The sequence below is a fragment of the Podarcis raffonei genome, chromosome 15 (assembly GCF_027172205.1).
Source record: "Podarcis raffonei isolate rPodRaf1 chromosome 15, rPodRaf1.pri, whole genome shotgun sequence".
In the NCBI taxonomy this organism is placed as follows: Eukaryota; Metazoa; Chordata; class Lepidosauria; order Squamata; family Lacertidae; genus Podarcis; species Podarcis raffonei.
Genome location: NC_070616.1, coordinates 17,608,969 through 17,630,338, shown reverse-complemented (window position 1 = coordinate 17,630,338; position 21,370 = coordinate 17,608,969). Strand labels below are relative to the sequence as shown.

Genomic DNA, 21,370 nt, shown 5'->3' with positions numbered 1-21,370 from the left:
AATACCTCTGGAGCCTGCAAGCAGGACCAGAGCACAAGAGATCGCTCTTAATATGTGGTTTGCAGAAACTGGTACAGTGGTACCTCGGGTTACAGACGCTTCAGGTTACAGACTCCGCTAAGCCAGAAATAGTACCTTGGGTTAAGAAGTTTGCTTCAGGATGAGAACAGAAATCACGCGGTGGCAGCGGCAGGCCCCATTAGCTAAAGTGGTACCTCAGGTTAAGAACAGTTTCAGGTTAAGAACGGAGCTCCAGAACGAATTAAGTTCTTAACCAGAGGTACCACTGTATTCAGAAAGATTGCTGCCTCCACCTGTGGAAACAGAGCTAGTAGCCATGAATAGCCTTCTCCTTCATTAATTTATCTATTCCTTTTTCAAAGTTGGTGGCCATCACTGCCTCCTGTGGGAGGGAGTTCCATAGTTTAACGATGAGCTGCGTGAAGGACTTTCACGTATCTCGTCTTGAATCTCTCAACATTCAGCTTCATTGGATGTCCATGAGTTCTAGCGTGTTAATTGCCATTTTGTTTCTATTTCGAATGGAGATTTCAATTGAGACAGTATGAAAAGCAGCATTTGCCGTGCTCCGACGCTTAGCAACCCCCCCCCCCATAGACCCACCCGCCCTGACTGAATTTATGCCTCTCATTTTTTCTCAACGCAAAGACACCCTCCAGGTACAGTTGGAACTACAACTCCCATCAGCCTTCGAGAGTGGACCAACGCCACTTAGGCTTCTGGGAGTCGTAGTCTAACGAGCCTCCCGGGAGGGCGGCGCCAGGTTGCGCAAGCCCCGCCTCCTCCGAACACCGCATTGTGCTGGCTCTTGCCTTCGATTGGCCGACACTGGCGGGGCGGAACTGGAGCGGAGGAAAATGAAAAAAGCAAACAAAAACGCGAGCGCCTCTATCCCTCTTATTGGCTAAGAGAGCAGTCTATTCAAAGCGGGGCGGGGGGAGGGGGAATTGCTTGGCAAGTTACGCCAGAGCTGGGCGGAGCTTGGAGAAGTTATTTCCCTTCTCCAAGCCCCGCCCACGCAGGGGGCTGTTGCTCCTCCCACGCGGGTGACGAAGGCGGTGCTGAGGCTGCCGCCGCGGCAGTTGCTTCCAAGCGGCGGCGGAGAAGGCTCGCCTCAGAAGTAGAGGATGGCGACGTTGACGGCGGGAGGCAGGACGGGCACCGCGACGGGCACCACCGAGCGGCTGGGATGGTCCCTGCTGCTGCTCTTGGGGCTCACCGGCCCCGCGGCGACGCTGGCCGGCTACATCGAGGTAAGGAAGAGGAGGAGGAGGAGGAGAGCACCCGCTGAGGGAGCCGAGAGCGCTTCCATGGCTCTCCTCACCACGCGCCTCCTCCGCACCGACCACGCTCGCCTCAGCCTCGTCCTCCCCTCAGATCTCTTTTATTTTTAGCCTTAATTCCCCCACCTTCCAGAAATCCTCCTTATTATCTATTGATTCATTGTGTAATCCTAGGGTGAGTGCTTAAACTAGGTTTATTGGCGTTTATTTTATTTATTGCACCTTTTTCTTGTTGCTCCCATGCCCGCAACAACAACCCTGCGAGGTAGGTCAGGCTGAGAGGGGCAGTGACTGGCTCCCCTCCTCCACACACACATCGCCACCACCAGCAAAGGTCGCATCCAGTGAGCTTCATGCTTGCTGAGATGGGTACGGGGATTTGGACTCCCAGGTTTATTCCGAGTCTAAGCCACTGACCACTGCCCGTAGTATCGTAGCATAATTGCTGTTTTATCATCATCATCATCATCAGTGATGTTCCTCACAGTAGTCATGAGAGCGAGTGATTATCACTATCATTGTCGTTGTAATTATTATTTATCTGCCCTTCACTATAAAGTCCCAGGGTTGCAACATTGAAACAGGTATTAGTAATGGTTTAAAACAACCTACAGCCCCCAACAGTTAGGTGAGTCCGAAAGATATACACCTCCAGTGTTAGAAGCCAGGGTAAATAGGGGATCGGTGCTACAACGTAGTATTCAGTGTATATGGAGTGCTTCTGTGTGTCGCCAGAGCTCTCCAGGACTCGCCTTACAACACCCTTGCAAAGTAGGGCTCTGCTCCACTTTGATCCAACAGGGCTTGTCTTTAATACGGGATTTCACCTTGTATAATATGTTGACGGGTAAAAACAAGGCAGCGGTGCCTGTTGGTACTGCTGTGTACGGGTTCATCACGGTTTCATTAGGACAGTTCCTCCAGTGTAGCATTCATGCCCTTTAAATCTGAAGACTTCAAAGGACTGGGTTGTTTCCAATTAGGATGCTTGAACTAAACATTTCAGTAATAATAATATCCCCTTGCTTCCCCCCTCCCTTGCAGGGAGTTGGACTTGATGACCCTCAGGGTCCCTCCCAACTCTACAATTCTGCGACTCTGCTTCTTCCTCCTTCAGATTCTGTAACTTACCTTGTCCTCCAGTGTCTATGGCTTTCTCTCCCCCCCCCCAGTCTTCCAGGAATTTCTCTTGCCCGCCCTGCTTTCCTACTTCCACCTCTGTGTCCTCCATTTGCTTACAGCCATTTCCTTTCTCTCTTCCCCCACCCCGCCACTTCAACACTCCCACACTGAGCAATCCTGTCTCTTTCTGTACAATCTGCCTTAAGCAACACCCCCTTCAATCAGAGATTTTAGTGTTCTGGAGGTTTTTTTCTCTCTTCCCCACCCCTCCCAAAGGAAGAGAAAAGAGCTGCAGGGGGAGAAGATTGTGCCTCATTTTCCCCTGTCCTTAATCTATCCCTTCTCCTGGCATACCTGGCTCTCATGATGAGATAAGGAGGGAAAGGCCCAGAAAGAACCCTTGCTGAGATTTCTGCAGTGTGATGTCAAAATGTCTCACTTAACCATTTCCAGCATTGGTTTCGGATTTGCATTGTATATTTTGTGTGTGGAAAGTACCTTGCTTCTGCAGTATTTGTGGTGTTCTCAGTTCTTTCTCAACCTGGGGGGGAAACACTGCTGTGCTAGAGGGTGTGTCATACTTAGCCCCTTCCTGAGCCTCCTTGGATACTGTAGTTTTCCACTTTCCTTGAAGCCTAGTGATCTCCAGTCTGTTGTTCTGCAAGCTGAGGTGTTCCTTCCCTGCTTGCTTTGACAGTCTTGCTGTGTTGGATATGAAGCTGATCAGTGTGTCCAGTTTTCTCCAGCATTTTAAGTATTCTTATCCAAAGATAACGACTTGGTAGAAAACAGTGCTGCAAAAGTAATTTATGATGTTGCCCGTATTTTATATTCTAAATCTAGCAAGCTCTTACTTCTTCTGGTTCCATTTCATAACAGGATTTTGCCTGTGTTTGTGAAAGCATTTCAGGGCTCTTGATATGTAAGGCTTCTTTCTACTTATCTGGTAAAGGGTTGGCATTGGGGGCTTAAATGAATATGGGTTTTTGCCAAACCTTTCTGGGATAAACACAAATGGTTTTCTGTAGGAGTTCAAGAAGGGATGCTGCAGTGGTATGCTAAGAATTTGGATTGCTATCTTAAGATTGAGTCTGAAACCTATCTTCTGAGTCTTTGTTTTACCCTGGATGTGTGCTTGCAAATGCATGAGAACTGACCTCTGCATTCTTGGCACAGTAACAAGAAATGTGAGTGTCAGATTGGTCTAGAAGCTTAGAGGACAACTTTGTAGGGGAAAAAATCATTTGTTTTGTGTTATCCGCTCAATAGATCCTTGCTAAATCTTCTGGTTTCAACTGCCTATTTCATTGTCTTTCAGATTACAGCTTTATCAGAGCATAATGGGTATTTATGAAACATTTAAATACTTGCTCTTCTTAGATGACATGGAAGACCTGCCTTCCCATCAACATTACTTTAATTCTCAAGGTCCACATTAAAACATAATACAGAAATTTCTGCACTGTAGGATGTTTTTTGGCAGAATTTAGCTAGAGAAGCAGGATATAGCACATAGGTAGTTCAATAGAACTAAGTCTACCTTACACAAATAGAGATGTATATACCCATCAGTAACATAGTTATTCAAAAGTGTTCAAAAACATATTTCAGACATTAACTCAGCCTTCAAAGCAGCCCTGCAGGGAGAATTTTTCATATAATACATGGATTATTTTTATAAGATCATACTGTTTGCATGGGAATTGCCTTGTTCACATTGCTAAATTCTACAGAATATGTTCTTGAGCAAAAAAGGTTGACTTGTATCTCATATATTTTGCCCTTCAGAATTTACTATGAGGCTACCCAAATTCATCGTCTTCTCAAGTTTTGCTTATATGAGAATTCTTCAGATTCCTCAACAATTGTTTGCAATGTAATGGCAGTTCAGTGACAATAACTGATCTTGAAAAACCTGCCTGAAGTTTTTCTGCCAGGTTGATAACAAGACTCAATGAGGCCGGGGTGTGGGATTCCGACTAAAGCCCCTCTCGGATTACTTGGCGTGGAGGGGGGCTTCCTGATTATGGAATTAATCCCCTACACCTGTTAAAATCTCTTCCAACTGTGTGGCACTTCCTCTCTCATATCCGAGACAACTTCAGCTGCTTGTTTGTATCCTGTCTGGAAGCTGTATCATGTGCAGGAATTAGTGGCAAAGGCCTGCCCTATTTCCTTCCAGTATAGAGCTATATATGCAAAGCAAAATCCCAACTATGTATTGATTACGTAGCAGCCATTGAAGTGGAGGCTGTAGCTAGACAGAAGGCTGCCATCTAAGCTTACAGCTTTGTGTGGTAGGTTAGCAACGGACTATGCTGTCTAAGTTCTGGACTTGTGTATTGCTATTTTAATCATGAGAATAAAGAGAGAAATTGGGGTACTTTGGGTCTGAAAACGTATTGACCAGAAATATGGTTTATGGCCATTTGACTTCCATAAGAGGTTAAAGGTGGCCTTAATAGTGCTTAATTAAGTTTAGTTCTATCACAGAAAAAACAACGCAACAGTAGATTTGGCATCTGTCAGGTGGATTTTCTTTCACTCAATTATCTCAGATAACCAGTCCCTGTCCCCAGGACACCCATTAATCTGTTTAACATCTACGACATGTCTGTTTTCAGTTTGTGCCTCATGTTTGGAAGTGCATGTATGTGAAGCTCAGTGTTGAGTAAGGCATTCTTCATAGGTCGTTAAATGGAATGGCAAAAGAAAATTAACCACTACTTCTTAATTGCCTCTTCCCAGACAGGGCTGATTTGCTGGGTTCTACTTACTAAGACACTTCTGCCCTACATTTTGGCCACAAAGGTTCCTAAGGTAGTTTACAATGAATAAAAAAAGCCATTATTAGAGACCCAATCTATAAAAAATATCTATAGCAAGGAGGAAATTTTGCTAAGGGCTTGGTGGAATAAACTTCTTGACAATTTATCTAAGCGTCAAAAGAGAGAAAACTAGGCATGCTTCCTGAGGTAGACAGTTGAACTGTCTTGGTGCCACTATGATGAAGGCCCTGTCCATGTCCCAGTTAGCTCAACCTCTGAAGGCAAACAGGTGTGGCGCAAAGTCTCTGAACAGAGTGGGTGGGCAGGTGCTTAAAGGAGAAAATGGTTCTTCAAATCACCTGGAATCAAGGTCAGGAACCACCAACTTTCATACGGCAAGAGACAATCTGTTTTCCTCTTTTAAATGATCTTATTAGCACGAAATGGTATTTTTGCACACTGGCATGCAGGAAGAGATGAAATGAACTCAAACTGGATGTTTACCTGCTGGACTACTAATATATTTAGAGCTGTCCTGAAGTGGAAACTGGCTGCACTGAAACAAATCACTCTATTAGTGTGCCTTTGAAGGGGTCAAATTAAGATTGTTGACTATGAGCTGCAGCTCTGTGAATGCATTCTGTATACACGCTTTTTGAAACTATCTGTTTCATTTAATTTAGCACATGGTTTCTGATCTGTAAGGTCACCTACACATTAAAGAACAAAATTATGTCAGGTTCCAAATTGCATATAGCAGCTCATGAATCATATATATATAGAGAGAGAGAACATAGAAGCTATGCTTCATATAGCTTACCTTGACATTCTTTGCTGCAGCAGGTGGATAACTTTAAAAAAATGGTTTTTAAAACAAGTCATAACAATAAACTTTAAACAAAATTAAAGATTATAATACAACTTTGTCCATTGCTTGACTTCACTGCAGATCAAGTTACATGAAAGAAATAGAACCTGTTGCACTCAATTCTGAGTAGTAGTTGGAGTAATTTGAATTAATATTCTGACCCTGTTTCATTTTGGAATTGCTTTTGCACATTTACACTTCTAGTTGTTACTCATTCCAATAAAATTCTTACAGTTGGAATTTTTGTTGTTATGGATGAGTTGCCTTCTGAAAGGTATTGTACATATAAGGACAGAAGATGGATGTCACACAAAAATCTAGTTTTGAGGAACTATGGTATCCTCTAGAAATGGCAACTTCCAGCTTTAATAGTGTCTTCTAAATCAGAACTTGCAATTTGTTTATAGCCTTCAGCTATACACTCTATGCATTCAACCTTTTTATAGTACACAGCTCATTGTGCTCAATTGCTCAATACGTTTTGAGCTAGTAACTTTACCCTTGAAGTCTTATAAGCAGCATATATAGCTTCTATGTACTGCTTCATTAGTTCCATTTTCAAATGTGCATTAACTTTAGCCCCTGTTCTTAAAATATTCCCTTTCACATCTTTTGTTCCCTACACAGCTTTCTCAGGTCATGAAACAGAAGAGGTCTTGAACAGGCGATCTGCTCTAAATGTTTTTGTTTGCTTACCTTTTCTCATATACTTCATTCTGCTTTGGTGTAGCATTATGGCAAAACTCTTATTACTAGTACTGCAGGTCTGCAAAAGCTAGAGTCCTTATTACACCTTTCTGTAACTGTTTAAATCTTAGCAGATACAAGAATTGATGAGGTTGAAATTATGTCTTGATATGTTTTTCTCTGTAGGAATTAGAAGGCAAAACTAACGGATCTCTAATTGCTTAAATGCACAGTTGAAGACTATGGGCACAGTCTAGTCCATGTTTGTTGTATGACTGAGTTGTATTCTAGCATGTATAGTCATTGCTAACTTTGGCTGGTTGGCTCGATTAAAGTCATCTGTTTAAAACTGTATGTGCCTGTGAAATGGATTGTGCACAGAATAGCAAGCAGATCCAGTAGCTAGCAGATCTAGTAGCAATGACTCTTATTGTAGCAGAGCTTACTGACACGCTGCTTTAGAACATTTTTTAGGTGCTGCCCACAACCCTTCACTGAATTGCAGGTTTTTTTGGAGAACCACTGTACTTGCTGACCAGAGTTGCAAGCTAAAAGCTGAAATCAGACTTGACATATGGTGATGGGTTATCAGTAGTAGGTCCACCACATTTTCCTCCATGATTGCAGTAGTGCAAATTGTAGGCCAGCATGTAATACTTGCTAACAGCTGTGGTTCTGGCACGGGTGATGACAGCTTAAGATACTATCTGTGGAGGTCAAGTGGTGAAAGAATAACCCTGCTATCTTCTAAAATGTGGCCTGTAGAGGGGAAATGGGAAGAGTTGAGATCTATGTTTGGTAGACTGGTAAAGCTCTGATTTTTTTTTGAAAAAGCCAAAAGCCACATACCTACCTCTAGTGGAGACAGAACTGCAGCCTCCAGGCTGGGTGCTTGCTTCTGTAACCCTGGTATGGATGATTTATGCTGTTTTATCCTGTTCAGGTGGTATATTTTCTGGACGATGATTTTGTTTTTGGTCTGTTGGCATTGTTTCACTGATGTATTACATTTTATGCTGCTTGCTATTATCTTTAGTCTACAGCAAAGTACACCTTGTCTATTCTTATATTGATACAGCATAGCTTGCGAACAGCAAAACACAATAAAAATGAGTGTAAAATCTATTTCGACAAAATCATCTGTTTTTTCCCAAACTGTTATGTAAAATGCTATAGGATGTTTTTCCTATGTGGCAATGGAAGTGTGTTAATTTTTCTTAACCCTGCTTCAAGATACAGTCCCAGGGTATTGCAAATCACTGTATGGTTTATATAACACAAACCCCTAAATGCCTGGCAGACAAAAAGGTACTAGAAATTGCAGTTGGAGACCTGGTTCCCAATTAAGTTCAATCACAGACAGAATGCACTGAACATCAATTTTAGATGTGCTTCAAAAGACTATCAGTTTACAGTTAATACTTAGCTACCAAATATTTTATGTTTCTCCTTTGAAAAGGTATGTATTTAATCCAGTATTGTCCATGTCCCTGTTCTTGGTATTTACACATTTGATTTATTTTGATCAATTATGGTATTATTGGAGACAGTATGTTGGATTTGATAGCAGAAGTTGACACATGGCCACCAGGATCTAGATATGGCAATTTTACTTTAGATTTGCAAAGCTCCCACCCCACCCCCATGTCTTAGTTTTGTTATCCAAAACTATAATCCGTTAGCATTTAGTATCTTCATTTGTCAACAAGGCTATGGTCTGTTAAATTTGTGGACACTGGGAATGCAGTGGCAATATGTGCAGTCTTTTGGGCAACTGTAATCAAGCTTTATGTATTTTTTGTGTTGAAATTAATTTGCTACGTTTGATAACTGGCAAGTGTAACTATTGGGCATAATTCATGTCTAATTCATTGGAGACAGTTTATTTTTGTGGTTGGCATGTATACATTTGAGTTCCTCAGTGGTCCATGTCTAAACTAATCAAATCTGACATGAATATCCCCCATCCCTGATCTTAAACTGGAAAACAGTCCAGTTTAGTACAGTGTCTTCATGCTTTTGCTCAGGGGGGAAATCTTTAAAATTATTCATCATTTTCCTAGCCATGGGCTACAAGGCCTCAAGATCATCAGTGCTATAATCAATTTGCCCTTCAGACCAGCTCATCATTGATGGGATAAAAATGCATGGTGACAGCACACTGGTTGATGTCTGAGTCTCTTTCATAGTGGAAGGAAGCTAAGACTGGTGGTATGCTTTTTCATTTTTTAAAAATCGGTTTACAATTAATTCTGTTGCCTGCATTTTGGGGAAAGTGTATTTTTGGCAAGATGTCCAGGAAAGTCTGCTTGTAAGCTTGTGGCAGTTTTTGTTTTCTATTTGCTAATTTAGAAATACCTGACTGTTAAGATACTGAGGGCTAGCATGCACAGTATTCTTTCCTACCATGGCATCACTTCCTGCATGTTCAGCTGGAAATAAGTTCATGTCCACATGTAGGCACAATAGTGGCTAGTTAGATGGGTGGGGTGATCTTGGAAAGCCATTATCCTGCTTTTGCCTCTTTCTGGTGAACTTGAGCCCTAGTCTGACTTCTGCCATGTAAATAACCAGTCTCTTAAATTAGTGACTTAAATCTAACAATTTGTAAGGGAGCTAACAGCTTCTGTGGTTAACCATACAGACTGCAGTAGGCCTACTGCAGTCAGGATAGAACAGCAATCCAGAGGTAAAATTCTTCAAAGAAAATGTCATGTTTTTCCACTTGAACCAGGAAGCAGTAGGGCAGAGTGTACAGCATTCTTGAACTCTTCTTGTAGAATGTAAACCTCACATTTTAGAGTTTCTTTAACAACAAACCATAATCTGCAATGGTGGAAAGAATTAAGAGACATCAAAGAAGGCATGCACATCTAGAGTTTAAAAGTTCAACAAATTTGCTCACAGCACATGCACTTGGCAGTTTCTTGTAATGATTACAAGAGTGCCTGTTGAAGATGTATAGACTATTTTTCAGGATCAAACAAAGCCAGTTAAACTGGCAAATTCTCTTTGCCAAGCACTGTAATTTACTTCTTAATTTTATATTGCCGTTAAGCTTTTTTCTAAGCATAGATTTGCGTTGCCCTTAGCTGAACCATCCTTTAAGTTTTGTTACATTGTTGCCCTAGTACACACTTCTCATAACTAAGTATGGATACCAATACGTGATTCAGAAACTTGTTAAAGGATTGGCTTGCTTAGTGATGATGTTAATACCATCAAGCTGTTGAGACTTCCCTTTCCCTCAGCTACTTCCCCTCAACATCAACAGAAGTGGGTCTGGGGGAAGAAACAAATCCTCTTCACTTTTTACTTTGGTCATACAGGTGTAAATGAGAGGTTAATTCTTGTTATCAGCAAATTTATTAGTGGTGGAAGGAGATGCAGAGGTTATAGGACTCTGCATTTCAATAGATATTAAGGTCGTATCTTGACCTTGGAGCCTATAAAACCACTAATTGAAGGCTCTCCTGACTGCAGTCTTCCTGTTCAGGTGGCAATGCAATTTTACAGCCAAGCTATTCAAATAACTGCAAATCTGATATATTTTAATAAAGTTGCTGTTCTTTCTGAGATGTTTCTCTTTGCGGAAGTAAACCTGTCACTGTCTTCCTTTTCTCCTCTACGTACTTGCATTATTTCTTTAAATACAAAGTTGCAATCCGGGCTGTATTTGTTCCTCTTGTCTTTGTGGTTGTTAGCATGATATTTAAAGTTTCATCCATAACTTTCATATAATCTGTGTTAAATTTAAATATATTTTTTTTATCTAGAAGCCCTTTATAATTGCAGAGAGAAATTTCATAGTGAGGGTTGTGGGAAAGAACCAGAAAGTGGTTCCCCAGGAATTGGGAAGTACTGTAGTGAATCACTGCTCTTTAGAGCTTCCCCTTTTCACAACTTCTTCCTCTGACATTGTGGGCAAGATTTCAAAATGGTGTTTCCCAAACTTGGGTTTCCAGCTGTTTTTGGACTACAACTCCCATCATCCCTAACTTTCAGGACCAGTGGTCAGGGATGATGGGAACTGCAATTCAAAAAACAGCTGAAGACCCAAGTTTGGGAAGCCCTGTTTTTTAAAAATGAAACATATTCCTCAGGAGAACAAAGCAGATACTCCCAGTGTAACACATGCACAAGGGTTTTCCAGATTTTGTATGTGTGAAAGCACACTGATTTGCCCCTGTGGATATATTCCGAAAACTCTGGCACCTGGAGGGTCTACACTAAAATCAGCTGTATGGGCTGCTTCATACTTTATAAATGTTGTCCATGGAGTTTGCAGTATAGGAAATAATAAGTTCCTTTTCATTTGTGAAATGTGTTGCCTTCATTTTGCCAGGAATGCATGGGTCAGCAAGCAGCTGGTTGATTCATGACCCCTGCGCTCAAGGCAAAATAAGCATAACACACTTTATAAGGTGCTCCTGCCCTCCCTCCCTCAGTTTAAGTATAAATGAATGGCATTTTCACTGAACGTAGGGACAGTGCTTTGTGCTAGCAAGTAAATACTGAGTCACAGGCTCATCGTTCTATTAATCCATTCAAAGCAAGAGTTAAGCCTTATATGATACCAAGGTAACTTGTTCCTGTGTAATGTAGGTGGTGATGCCAGCAAACATATGAATATATTGACTCATAAGTCTCATTTTGTAACAAAAGACATTTCAATTGAAGTTGCCAAGCTTTCAAAAGCATTATCAAAGTGAATTGAACAAAGATTCACCTTGTTGATGCAATGGCAAGTATGTCATTCAGTCTAGGGTTTATCAATCCATGCTATAAAGTCCTAAACAATATCTGCTCCATGACTTTGAGTTACTGTTTCTAGTACTTTTTCATGTAGTAAAAAAGAGACATCTATAGTCTGGAGCAGTGGTTGGCAAACACACCTTTGGCTAGGAAAAAAAAGGTCATGGTTCTCTAGGTCATGGTTTTAATGTGTTATCTCTGAAATGCAAACAATGCTTACCATAATAAAAGAGAATCCCTTGCTATGGTATACTGGGTGATGACTTTCTATAGGCCTGTGCCAGTTACAATTATCTTTGAAAGACTGAAATGTGAATTCAGCACCATTTTGCAGATCAGATATCTCATTTTGTGTTTCCACATTAACTGCCTCATGTACCTGGACATAGTTTCAAAGAGGATATGACCTCTAATCAGTAATTAAACATGTAAATATTCAGAGATGTTAATTCCAGCACTGAATATGTATAATTGTTGAATAGAGTTGGCCACCCATAGTTTTTCATTGGTTTTGAGCGGGTGTGTGTGTGTGTGTGTTTATGGCTATATTAAGTTCTGGATAGCTTTTTTACTCTTCCATCATAGCTTGATCTCACTACTTTGTGACCACTGAATTTGTTAGTTTGGAGGTGATGTGGCTGCACAGTTATAGTGTTTGCCTTTAGGTTCCTGTTAAGGCTAAGAGTTTGCTGAAATCCTGGGGTGCTGGGCATTTTAATTAAAGAAGGTTGTCTTTTATTTATTCTCCCACCTTTAGAAGTGAACTGGGGGAACATGAGACAGGTTCTTTTCAGTTGTAGCATTGTGTTTTTGGAATTTCTTCCTGAGGGAGCCTGCCTTGTCCTGCTTGCTTTTCCCTAGCCTTTAAAGCAAGCTTCTAAAACCGGGGGGGGGGGCAGCAAACTTTTTCAGCAGGGGGCCAGTCCAATGTCCCTCAGACCTTGTGGGGGGCTGGGCTATATTTTTTGGGGGGAAATGAACAGATTCCTATGCCCCACAAATAACCCAGAGATGCATTTTACATAAAAGGACACATTCTACTCATGTAAAAACACGCTGATTCCCGGACCATCTGCAGGCTTGATTTAGAAGGCGATTGGGGTGGATCCGGTCCCCAGGCCTTAGTTTGCCTACCCATGTTCTAGATACTGACATTCTATTGTTTCTATGATGGTGCAGCATTATGTGTATTTTTCTGCTGCCTTTATATTTCATTGCACTATTCCTCCAAATTTCTGAAGTTCAGAGGTGAGTGCGGACGGGGAACCCTAAAGTATTCAAGAGTAGAGTTTTAAAAGTTGGGGTGAATTGAGGGGGCATAGTCACTGGTAGGATGACAGGTGTGTGAGAATGAGAGAACCAATGGATGAACAAATATTTCTGAGTACTTGGTGAGGGCGAAGATGTTGAAAATCATGGTTTGGCCTTGGCTGTTGGGAGAAAGATAGTCCCAAGATCTTTCCCAATTGATGAATGTTTGTGTGCATAATGTGATGGTAGTAGCAATAGTAATAAAAACAATAACAATAATTGTTGTTGTTGCGTAATGTGATGGTAGTAGTGGTACATACAGTGGTACCTTGGGTTACAGGTGCTTCAGGTTACAGACTCCGCTAACCCAGAAATAGTACCTCGGGTTAAGAGCTTTGCTTCAGGATGAGAACAGAAATTGTGCTCCGGTGGCACGGCGGCAGCAGGAGGCCCCATTAGCTAAAGTGGTGCTTCAGATTAAGAACAGTTTCAGGTTAAGAACAGACCTCCAGAACAAATTAAGTTCTTAACCCAAGGTACCACTGTAGTAACAGTAACAATAACAATAATGGTTATTATTATTATTATTATTATTATTATTATTATTAATTTGTATGGTTATATTTGCAGTGCCTGCTGTGTCAACAACAGACAGACTCATATTATCCACATAGATCAAGCAGAACTGCAGCATATCTTAGTCACGTTCTTTTAACAGTTCTCATTGCAAAAGAGAAGTCCTACTTTTGAAGCAGGTTGCCCACAGTTGAAATAATCTAGGTCAGAAGCAAGGAATACCCAGGAGTCTAAAGACTGTTCCTGGTACTCACCTTTTTAAAGGAAGTTATGAACTCCTTGTAAAAAAATGTTTCTGGGGATGCTGAACGATTGTTAAATGTTTTATTACATTGCAGGGGGAGCAGGGAGCTGACTCCTTCCGAAAAGTGCATAACTCTAAAAGAAAGGCAACTTCTTTAGCTTTCTTTGTGGATTAAACTTTCATAATTCCTGTGGGAAAGCGGTAATTTATCATCCTATAAGACTAATTACAGAGGTTAGTGGGAGGAGGAGGAATAGGTACTAATCCAGTCAGAGTAATTACCATGACCTTGAATGAGTCCTTTGGCTTTGCACTAAATTCTACTAGTAAAACTGATCTGTTTATCTAATGCACATATGTATCAAGATTTGACATTGCTTCAGTCAAACAGGAATCATCTAAATGCATGCAAAAAGAAAATAAACTCCAGTAGCAACATGCACATTTAAAGGAGTATCACTAACTTTGATACTACATAAAAAATACCATGGCTTGACAGTTAATTTGTTTGATTATTCGTGTTGGGACAAATCTTGTATCTGATGTCCTGGTACTGTCATATTCCTTGGATATCCAAGAAGATTGAGGAATTCAAAGAAAAATATATTTTTGCTTACATTTAAGTAAGTAATGTACCAGACTGTTTTTGAATACCTACAAATTACTGGTTTATGGTAGCATAAGTTGTTGTGAACAAGGGCCCACCTCATCAGATGTTACACTCATTCACACAGGCAAGAGAAACAAAATATAAACATGTCAATGATATACATGATTAGATTGTCATTTTATGGGTCAAACTTAATTTTTGCAAATTTATTCAGTGACAGGTCTTCAAAATATGTTTTTGGATGTGAGGAATTCAAAACTGCTATTACTTTTGTGGTTGGACAACATTTAGCTTGGTAAATCTATGTTTGATTAAAAAGCGCATAAACTGCTATAGAAAAACCAAAGAATTTTTACTTTACCTTCTAAAAATGTCAGGTAATGTTCTTTAAAAAATAGTTTCTCTGCATAAAACATGTCCTGATAAGCATACAACATTACCTTGTAATCATAAAACAACATTAGGAAGTAATTACATCAGTTAATAAGAAAAATAAACAAGTTTCATCAGTTTTTTTTAGTCAAGTTTAAGTCAAATCAAGTTTAAAATTATTGGAAATGTCACAAAAACATTCAAAAGTAAATAGTTATTTACCAAGCAAAACTAAACTAAATTAATTTAAACACAATATCTTTTGAATTCCCAAGTCATGTTGCAACTTTTTAGCACCCCTCATTTTGGGAATTTGAAAAATTCAATGTGCCCTAATGTACAGTGTCCATGCTGAGGAAGCAAAACTTATTTTAACATTGCAGTATATATCCACAGAAACTTTATTATAACAATTATAATGAGAAGTACTAATAGATTTCCATATTGAAAAACTATATTGAAGAAAAATGCAGCCATGATGTTCCCAACATCCACTTCTGAAATGTAAAAATCCAAAAGACTAATGCATTCTTCCAAGGTATTTTTCTGTCTAAGACTACAAAATAAAATGGAGTACAGCTGAGTTGCTTACACATGACTGTGCTGCCTCCTAAAAGGCATTAAGATTGGGTGATGGTAGCATATTCCCTTGAACCTTGATGTTGGCCATAGAGTGGATCTGTGCACTAGGGCTTCCTATAGAAATCGGGTGAAACAAATTCCAGAAAACCAGAGAAGTACGTTGTTATGCACTATTTAAATTCAAAGTCAGACAGTGGCTGGTATTATCTAGGTGCACCAGATCTGACTACAAACAATAATTATTCCCCTCTTGCCTGAGTGTGTTGTTGCATATACTAGCTTTTTTAAAAAATAAAAAATACTAAAGCTTAAAAGAATTGCTCATCTTTAGATCTATGGCTTGCTATGTTAGGCATTAATTAGTCTTCCTGAGCTCAAGCCATCTAGCCGCTGAATAAAGGCAGGAAGAGCAACTAGGAAAAAACAGTTTGAAGCACAATGCAAAATTCTTTCCATGCCAACAATAATTTCAGAAGACTGATGGATTAAAAACCTTCTACATCTACCTCCTTAGTCTCATCCTAAAAGGCATGCACATCGCAGTTGAACCATATATGAACCTGAAACATAATGTGAACTTGATCTACTGTATTTGTGTAAATAATAATAATAATAATAATAATAATAATAATAATAATAATAAATCAATATCCAGTGAATGTATGACTGTGACCTCAGAGATTAAAGTCTACAGCCAGGAAAGGTTTGTAGTCTTGTGTGTTCTTTCTGCCTCCCAGTGTTTTTTCAAGTGCTGGGGAGTTGGTGCAGAAGGGAATACTTGAGGCTAGCTCCTGAACACATACAATCTCTAAGGATCAATTTCCTAGGAACAAATTCTTTGTCCTTGCTGAAGAGAGTGAATTTCATCAGTGCTCCAAAGAAACTGCTGGAATTTCCAGTACATTGAAGTAAAGTGAGAGCTAATGCATTACTGAAAGGTTATTCAACCTCTGAATGGTTCTAGAACAGACATTCCCATGGGTTGAGTACTCTGAAATTTATGGCTAATTCTGCATAAGATCTAAAGAAAAATGTCAGCGTACTTTATACTACAGATTGGCTCAAACTACACTTGGCTGGTTTATTTGCAGCATTGCTTCATGTAACTAAGCTTTTCATGGCTAAATCAAAAGTAATGGTAGTGATTAATTCTTGTTACATCTAGCTTAAATGAAGATGGATCATAAAAGCTGATTGGTCAAAGCTCTTGATGTAATGAAGTGGTTGTGACTTTAAAACAGGGCAGAGAACCTGTGACTCTTCAGTTGTTGCTGGGCTTAAACTCAGAACATCCCTGACCATTGGCCATGCTGGTTGAATTTGGAGTCCATCAAAGTTCTTCACATGTAGGAGTTTGCTTCTATGACGATTCTCAGTCTAATTAAGGCGGAAGTCATTGTTGTTCAATTTGTTTCATTTCGCTCATTTGTTTTTGTTTCGTTTAGTATTAAAAAATCTAAGTGGTTACACAAATTACAATTGAAACCACAAGTAGTGAATCGATACATAACAGCAAAATACACTAAATATCCTGGAAAAAATTAGGCACAACGTTAAAAGAAGAAGTGCTGAAATTATGCCTGTAGGCTGTTACAACGCTTTGAAGAAAAGGCATAGTGACCCACAACCCTAGAGAGTCACTAACAGTGAAGGCAATGCTGGACTGGATGGACAAATATGGCAGCCTCATGTAGTCCTTTCATGACATCATTGGAGGAAATTGATAGGATACCTACAAACTCAGTGAATGATTTCCCCCCACTTCCTTTAAGGACTAAATTCTTCCCATGAAATAGTTCAATTCTTAAGTCCCAGCACCTAGTGTTATTTTAGGAGATAACTATTGCAGCTAACCAGTGGTCACTCTCTCCTTTGCAACCAGTACATTGACATGCTCAGTTGACATCTTACTGGCCAGCCTCTCTCACTCTGACAGCTCATACTTGACTGAGAACCGCAGGACAGGAGCCCTTTTGTTTGCGTTCTTGCCAGACATGAGGTTTAAATACAATTCAATACAAGGAGCCACAGCTGAATTATTAGTAGTAGTTAGGACAACTCCTGTGTCCACATCGAGCCTTTCTGGTTTGTCTAGATGCAAACAAACTAGAAGTTTACATTCAGTGACATCGTGCTTTGTGGAACACGTCTTATTTTATTTACACATATCTACTGTCTCCCCAGCCTGGTAAAATCAGTTTCCAGCTTAGGTTATTATCTCTAGCAAAGATTAGATGGCTGGCTGGCTGGGTCTGGGAAGTGATCCCAGCTTCATTATAGAAAATTGATACAGCTGCTGGAAAAGCTTACCTTGAACTAGCAATAGAAGAGGAATTTGTTTGGTCCACATTTTACAAAGGAGTAATCTGATAACCAGAAATTGGTTATGGATCAGAGTGAAACTCCAAGTCACATTACACATTTCATGAAATTTGTGCTGTAGCATTTGGTGAACAAGAAGTATGTACACATGTATTATTTAATATGTATTGTATGGATGAGTACACTGAAAAGGGTTAATTTTACACACATATGTTCACAATGTGTACAGTTTAAATGTGAACTTGTCTTTCCACAAAATGGGACAGAATGGGACCTATGATTGAATTTCATAAGGCTGAAATGGGAACAGGATTAGGCTGTTCAGATTGTCACTCCGTGAAACCCAGAAGATCCGAGCAGCAACAGGGTGCTGGGTAACATCCCTTCCTTGGGCAAAGTGCTGGAGTGGGTGGCTGCTAGCCAAATCTAAGCACTCTTGGATGAAGTAGATCCATTTAAATTGAGGTTTAGTTCTGCTTTTAATAATGAAATTGCCTTGATCGCTCTGTTGGATAGCCTTTGGGGGGCGAGGTGGGAGTGTGACCTTGTTGATTATTCTTCGCTCTCCAGTTTTTAGATCTGATTTAAATCTTTTTAGAAGTCTGTGGCTTTATTATGTGAGCCATCCAGATAATTTCTTGTTTTAGGGTAGCCTATAAATAATGTAAATATGTTGGTAGAATTGCAAGTAAACAAATCTCCCCCTGCCTCCAAGATTGCAGTTGTTTGTACCAAAGTCTTTCTGTTCTGAATAGCCTTATATAAATTGTCCCAGTTTTAGTGGCTTGGGTTAATCTATTTCAGTTGATTCCAACCCAAGTTAATGTGCACAAGTCTGTGATGCTGCTGTGTGCCTTCTTAAATATTAGAACCAATAGTCTCACTCTTCCAGTTAGTTCATGCTGCAATTACAAGATGTGACACCAAGTGTTTGCTTTGACAAATCCTCTTTGGTGTCTCATGGGTGAACTTGAATCTAAGTTTTGTTAGAAGTGCTCTGCAGAGTGACAATGCATACTAATCTCAGGAGTTTATTGCTATTGTCTAACATAAAAACTTGTTCACACAGCATCCTGCATTCAGAGGTCTTCCATTAGTCTCTCAACTTAGTTTTTGTTGTAGTGGAGTCTGGGGCCTGCTGACTAATAAAGTCAAATGCAGATGGGAATCAGGATGATTTTTGGGGAGAATTCAAACTGCTGTTCTCTTGTTCCTTCATTAAGCCCCCTTCCAAAAACTTAGCTTCTAACTCTAGGGTTACCATATTTCAAAAGTTGTTGAGCTTTGGGGGGGGGGGTGACAGAGTTGAGCCAAAATCTACACTACCGGCATGGGTTGCCATGCACAATATGTAAATTATGCATTTTTCCCTGTTCGGTTTACAGTACAGTCATACATTGGGTTAAATATGCTTCAGGTTGAGCGTTTTCAGGTTACGCTCTGTGGCGACCCGAAAGTAACAGAAGTTTCGCCGCTCACGTATGCGCAGATGCTCAAAATGATGTCACACGGATGTGCAGATGCGGCGAATTGCAACCTGCGCACACGCAGACGCGGGTTGCGTTTGCTTCAGGATGCGAACGGGGCTCCAGAACGGATCCCGTTTGCATCCAGAGGTACCGCTGTACTAAATAAGTCAAGCAAACATACTAAATAAGATCCACTCAGGGCATCAGAACCTTTTCCAATTAAAAAAAATTGAGATTTCACATCACTTGCCTCATGAACCACCACACGGGGGTGGGGCTGGTTAAAAGCTATCATTGCTGGTGTAAAAACTCTGGTCTCAGTATTGATTGATTTTGAGGCTAAATGATTAGGACTAATGTGCTTTTAAGTAAACATTCTTTCCATATGTACTTAGATTGCACCACTAATCACCATAAATACTTAAGCAAGCACTCATGACAAATTTTGCATCCTGCATAAAGTAAAACAAAGAGCAGTTAGGCCACCCCCCAGGACAATGAAAATTTCAGAGACCTGCCTCAGCTGTGCAAATGCCATTGTAGAACCTGCTGCTGTTTTGAAGGAAACACATAGTTTAGCAGCCTATTGGCTGGATTGCAATTCCCTCCATTCCAGGCAACATGATTAAAAGTCTTTTCATCTCCACTGGCTGCTGGTGGCATGGAAACAGTTGTAAAGCGGAGCAATTAAAGAAGCTAGACATTAAAAATGAAAAATAAATCAATATTGTGGTTGGAGGTGAAGACATTGAAAAAAACAACAACCCGCATCCTGGAATTTTCCTCCTATCTGTGCCCCCTTCCAGCCTTCAGATTAATGTTGATTCTTGATCATTTATTTTGCAGCTCAGTGGAAATTTTTGAAATTGGCTTTGTTCAGGGGAAAAAAAGCAAGCTTCACCAGGTTTGCCCTGGATTGGGAAAATGAACAAACTGTCCATTTCAGTGAAGTTACTACAGAGCAGAATATGTCTTTGTGGAAAGCAAATTTGCAGCAGAATTTGGCAGAAAATGTCCAGAACTTCTAAAGAAAAGCCTCGAAGGCTTTTTGCAGTGGTTGTGGGAGAGCACATACTAGTGGGATGCCACAGATGAACCTAGTAGGAGGTTTTTCAGTCACATATGAGAGTGAAACCTGCTATTGGGTTAAGAAAGGACTTTTTTGTCCTCAGATCAAAACTTCTGGCAGAAAGGAAGGAAATTCAGTCTCTACTCTTTCCCACAATCCTGGGATTGCCACTTATTGTTTTGTGTAATGTACGTGATCTTTAAATCCTTGTTGTAACTTCTGTTTAATTAGAAGGTCTAACATGTCTCACATTCAGTTGGAACGTGTGTGTGTCTCTGGGTTTATGAACAACTGTAATTTTGTTTCATACAACTGATGTGTGTGATGTGGGTTGGTCTTGACTTGAACACTTAGGCTAGGCTTATGAAAGGATGTACAACCCTTAGCTGATGTTGGTGACTTATTTATTTATATAGTTTTTTATTTAGGACATTTGTGTGCTGCCCCATGCGTAATGTCCATATGCTTGGATGATTAGCATAAGACAATTGAATGCTTTAAGCAGCCTGATTGGACTCTGATGTTCAAAATGTTGTGTACATGATATTGGCTAAGCACTGACCTGTACTGCTGGACATGAAATGTTCTTTTCTATGGTTCGTATATCTACCTGAACTTGCTTTAGGTAACAGGAACATCTTGAGGGTGAGTGACTCATTTAGCTTATTCACTTGCGAATAAGTATTTTAAATGTCTCTATGGCAACCTGTCTCCAGTGATATGCAAACTATTTGAACAATCCAAGGAGGAGCGATACCTTTCCCTTAGTAATGGGATAAGCTTCCCTTAGTAATGTGGCGATAAGCTGAAAGGATGGCTAAAATAAACACTTCAGCATTAATGTTTAAACACCGCATCCTCTTGACTTAAAGATCTCTGTTTGAACAAGGTTCATGCTGGTTCAGAACAAATTTTGGATGAATTTCTAATAGGCATAGCTGACCTTGCAGCTTCTTGCACTTGGTTTTGCTGTATACATTTGTTAGTACCATTCTAAGAAAGAAAATTACAGTGGCTCACAGTAGGATAGACCTTATAAATCCTTTGCATGTTATAAGTCAAAGTCCAGGACTATTTTTGCACAATGCAGCATGTGAACACCCAAGGTTAACATTCCAGACACGCCCTGTCTCCTGTTTCTCCTGGCACTGAACACTGTTCCACCCTCTCTTTCTGAAACGTTTCATTTGCTTGCTAATATGGTCTTCAAACGACAGACATTTGCATTTGTGCTCCCCTGATATTTGAGTAATTCCAGGTTGTTCAAGACCTGTATGTGAATACCATAGTGTGTGGTAGAAAGGCTTGTTTTAATCAGCCTACAGACTAGAAATCAGTGCCAGGCATGCAACTTTTGTCAGTTGTAAACAG

The 21,370-nt window shown here is 40.2% G+C and overlaps 1 protein-coding gene across 7 annotated transcripts in view; it reads left to right on the top strand.

The window, feature by feature from the left end:
• The first annotated feature begins 1,094 nt into the window (after positions 1-1,094).
• The window catches only part of APLP2 (amyloid beta precursor like protein 2), a 53,298-nt gene continuing 33,022 nt past the window's right edge, over positions 1,095-21,370 (top strand). For 5 of the 7 annotated variants that reach the window (XM_053366273.1, XM_053366274.1, XM_053366271.1 and 2 more), the window contains exon 1: positions 1,095-1,274. In XM_053366273.1, the coding sequence (XP_053222248.1) occupies positions 1,149-1,274 (126 nt within the window). In that variant the 5' untranslated portion in view covers positions 1,095-1,148. The remainder of the gene's footprint in view (positions 1,275-21,370) is intronic. The other 2 variants (XM_053366268.1, XM_053366267.1) reach the window with 1 other exon arrangement.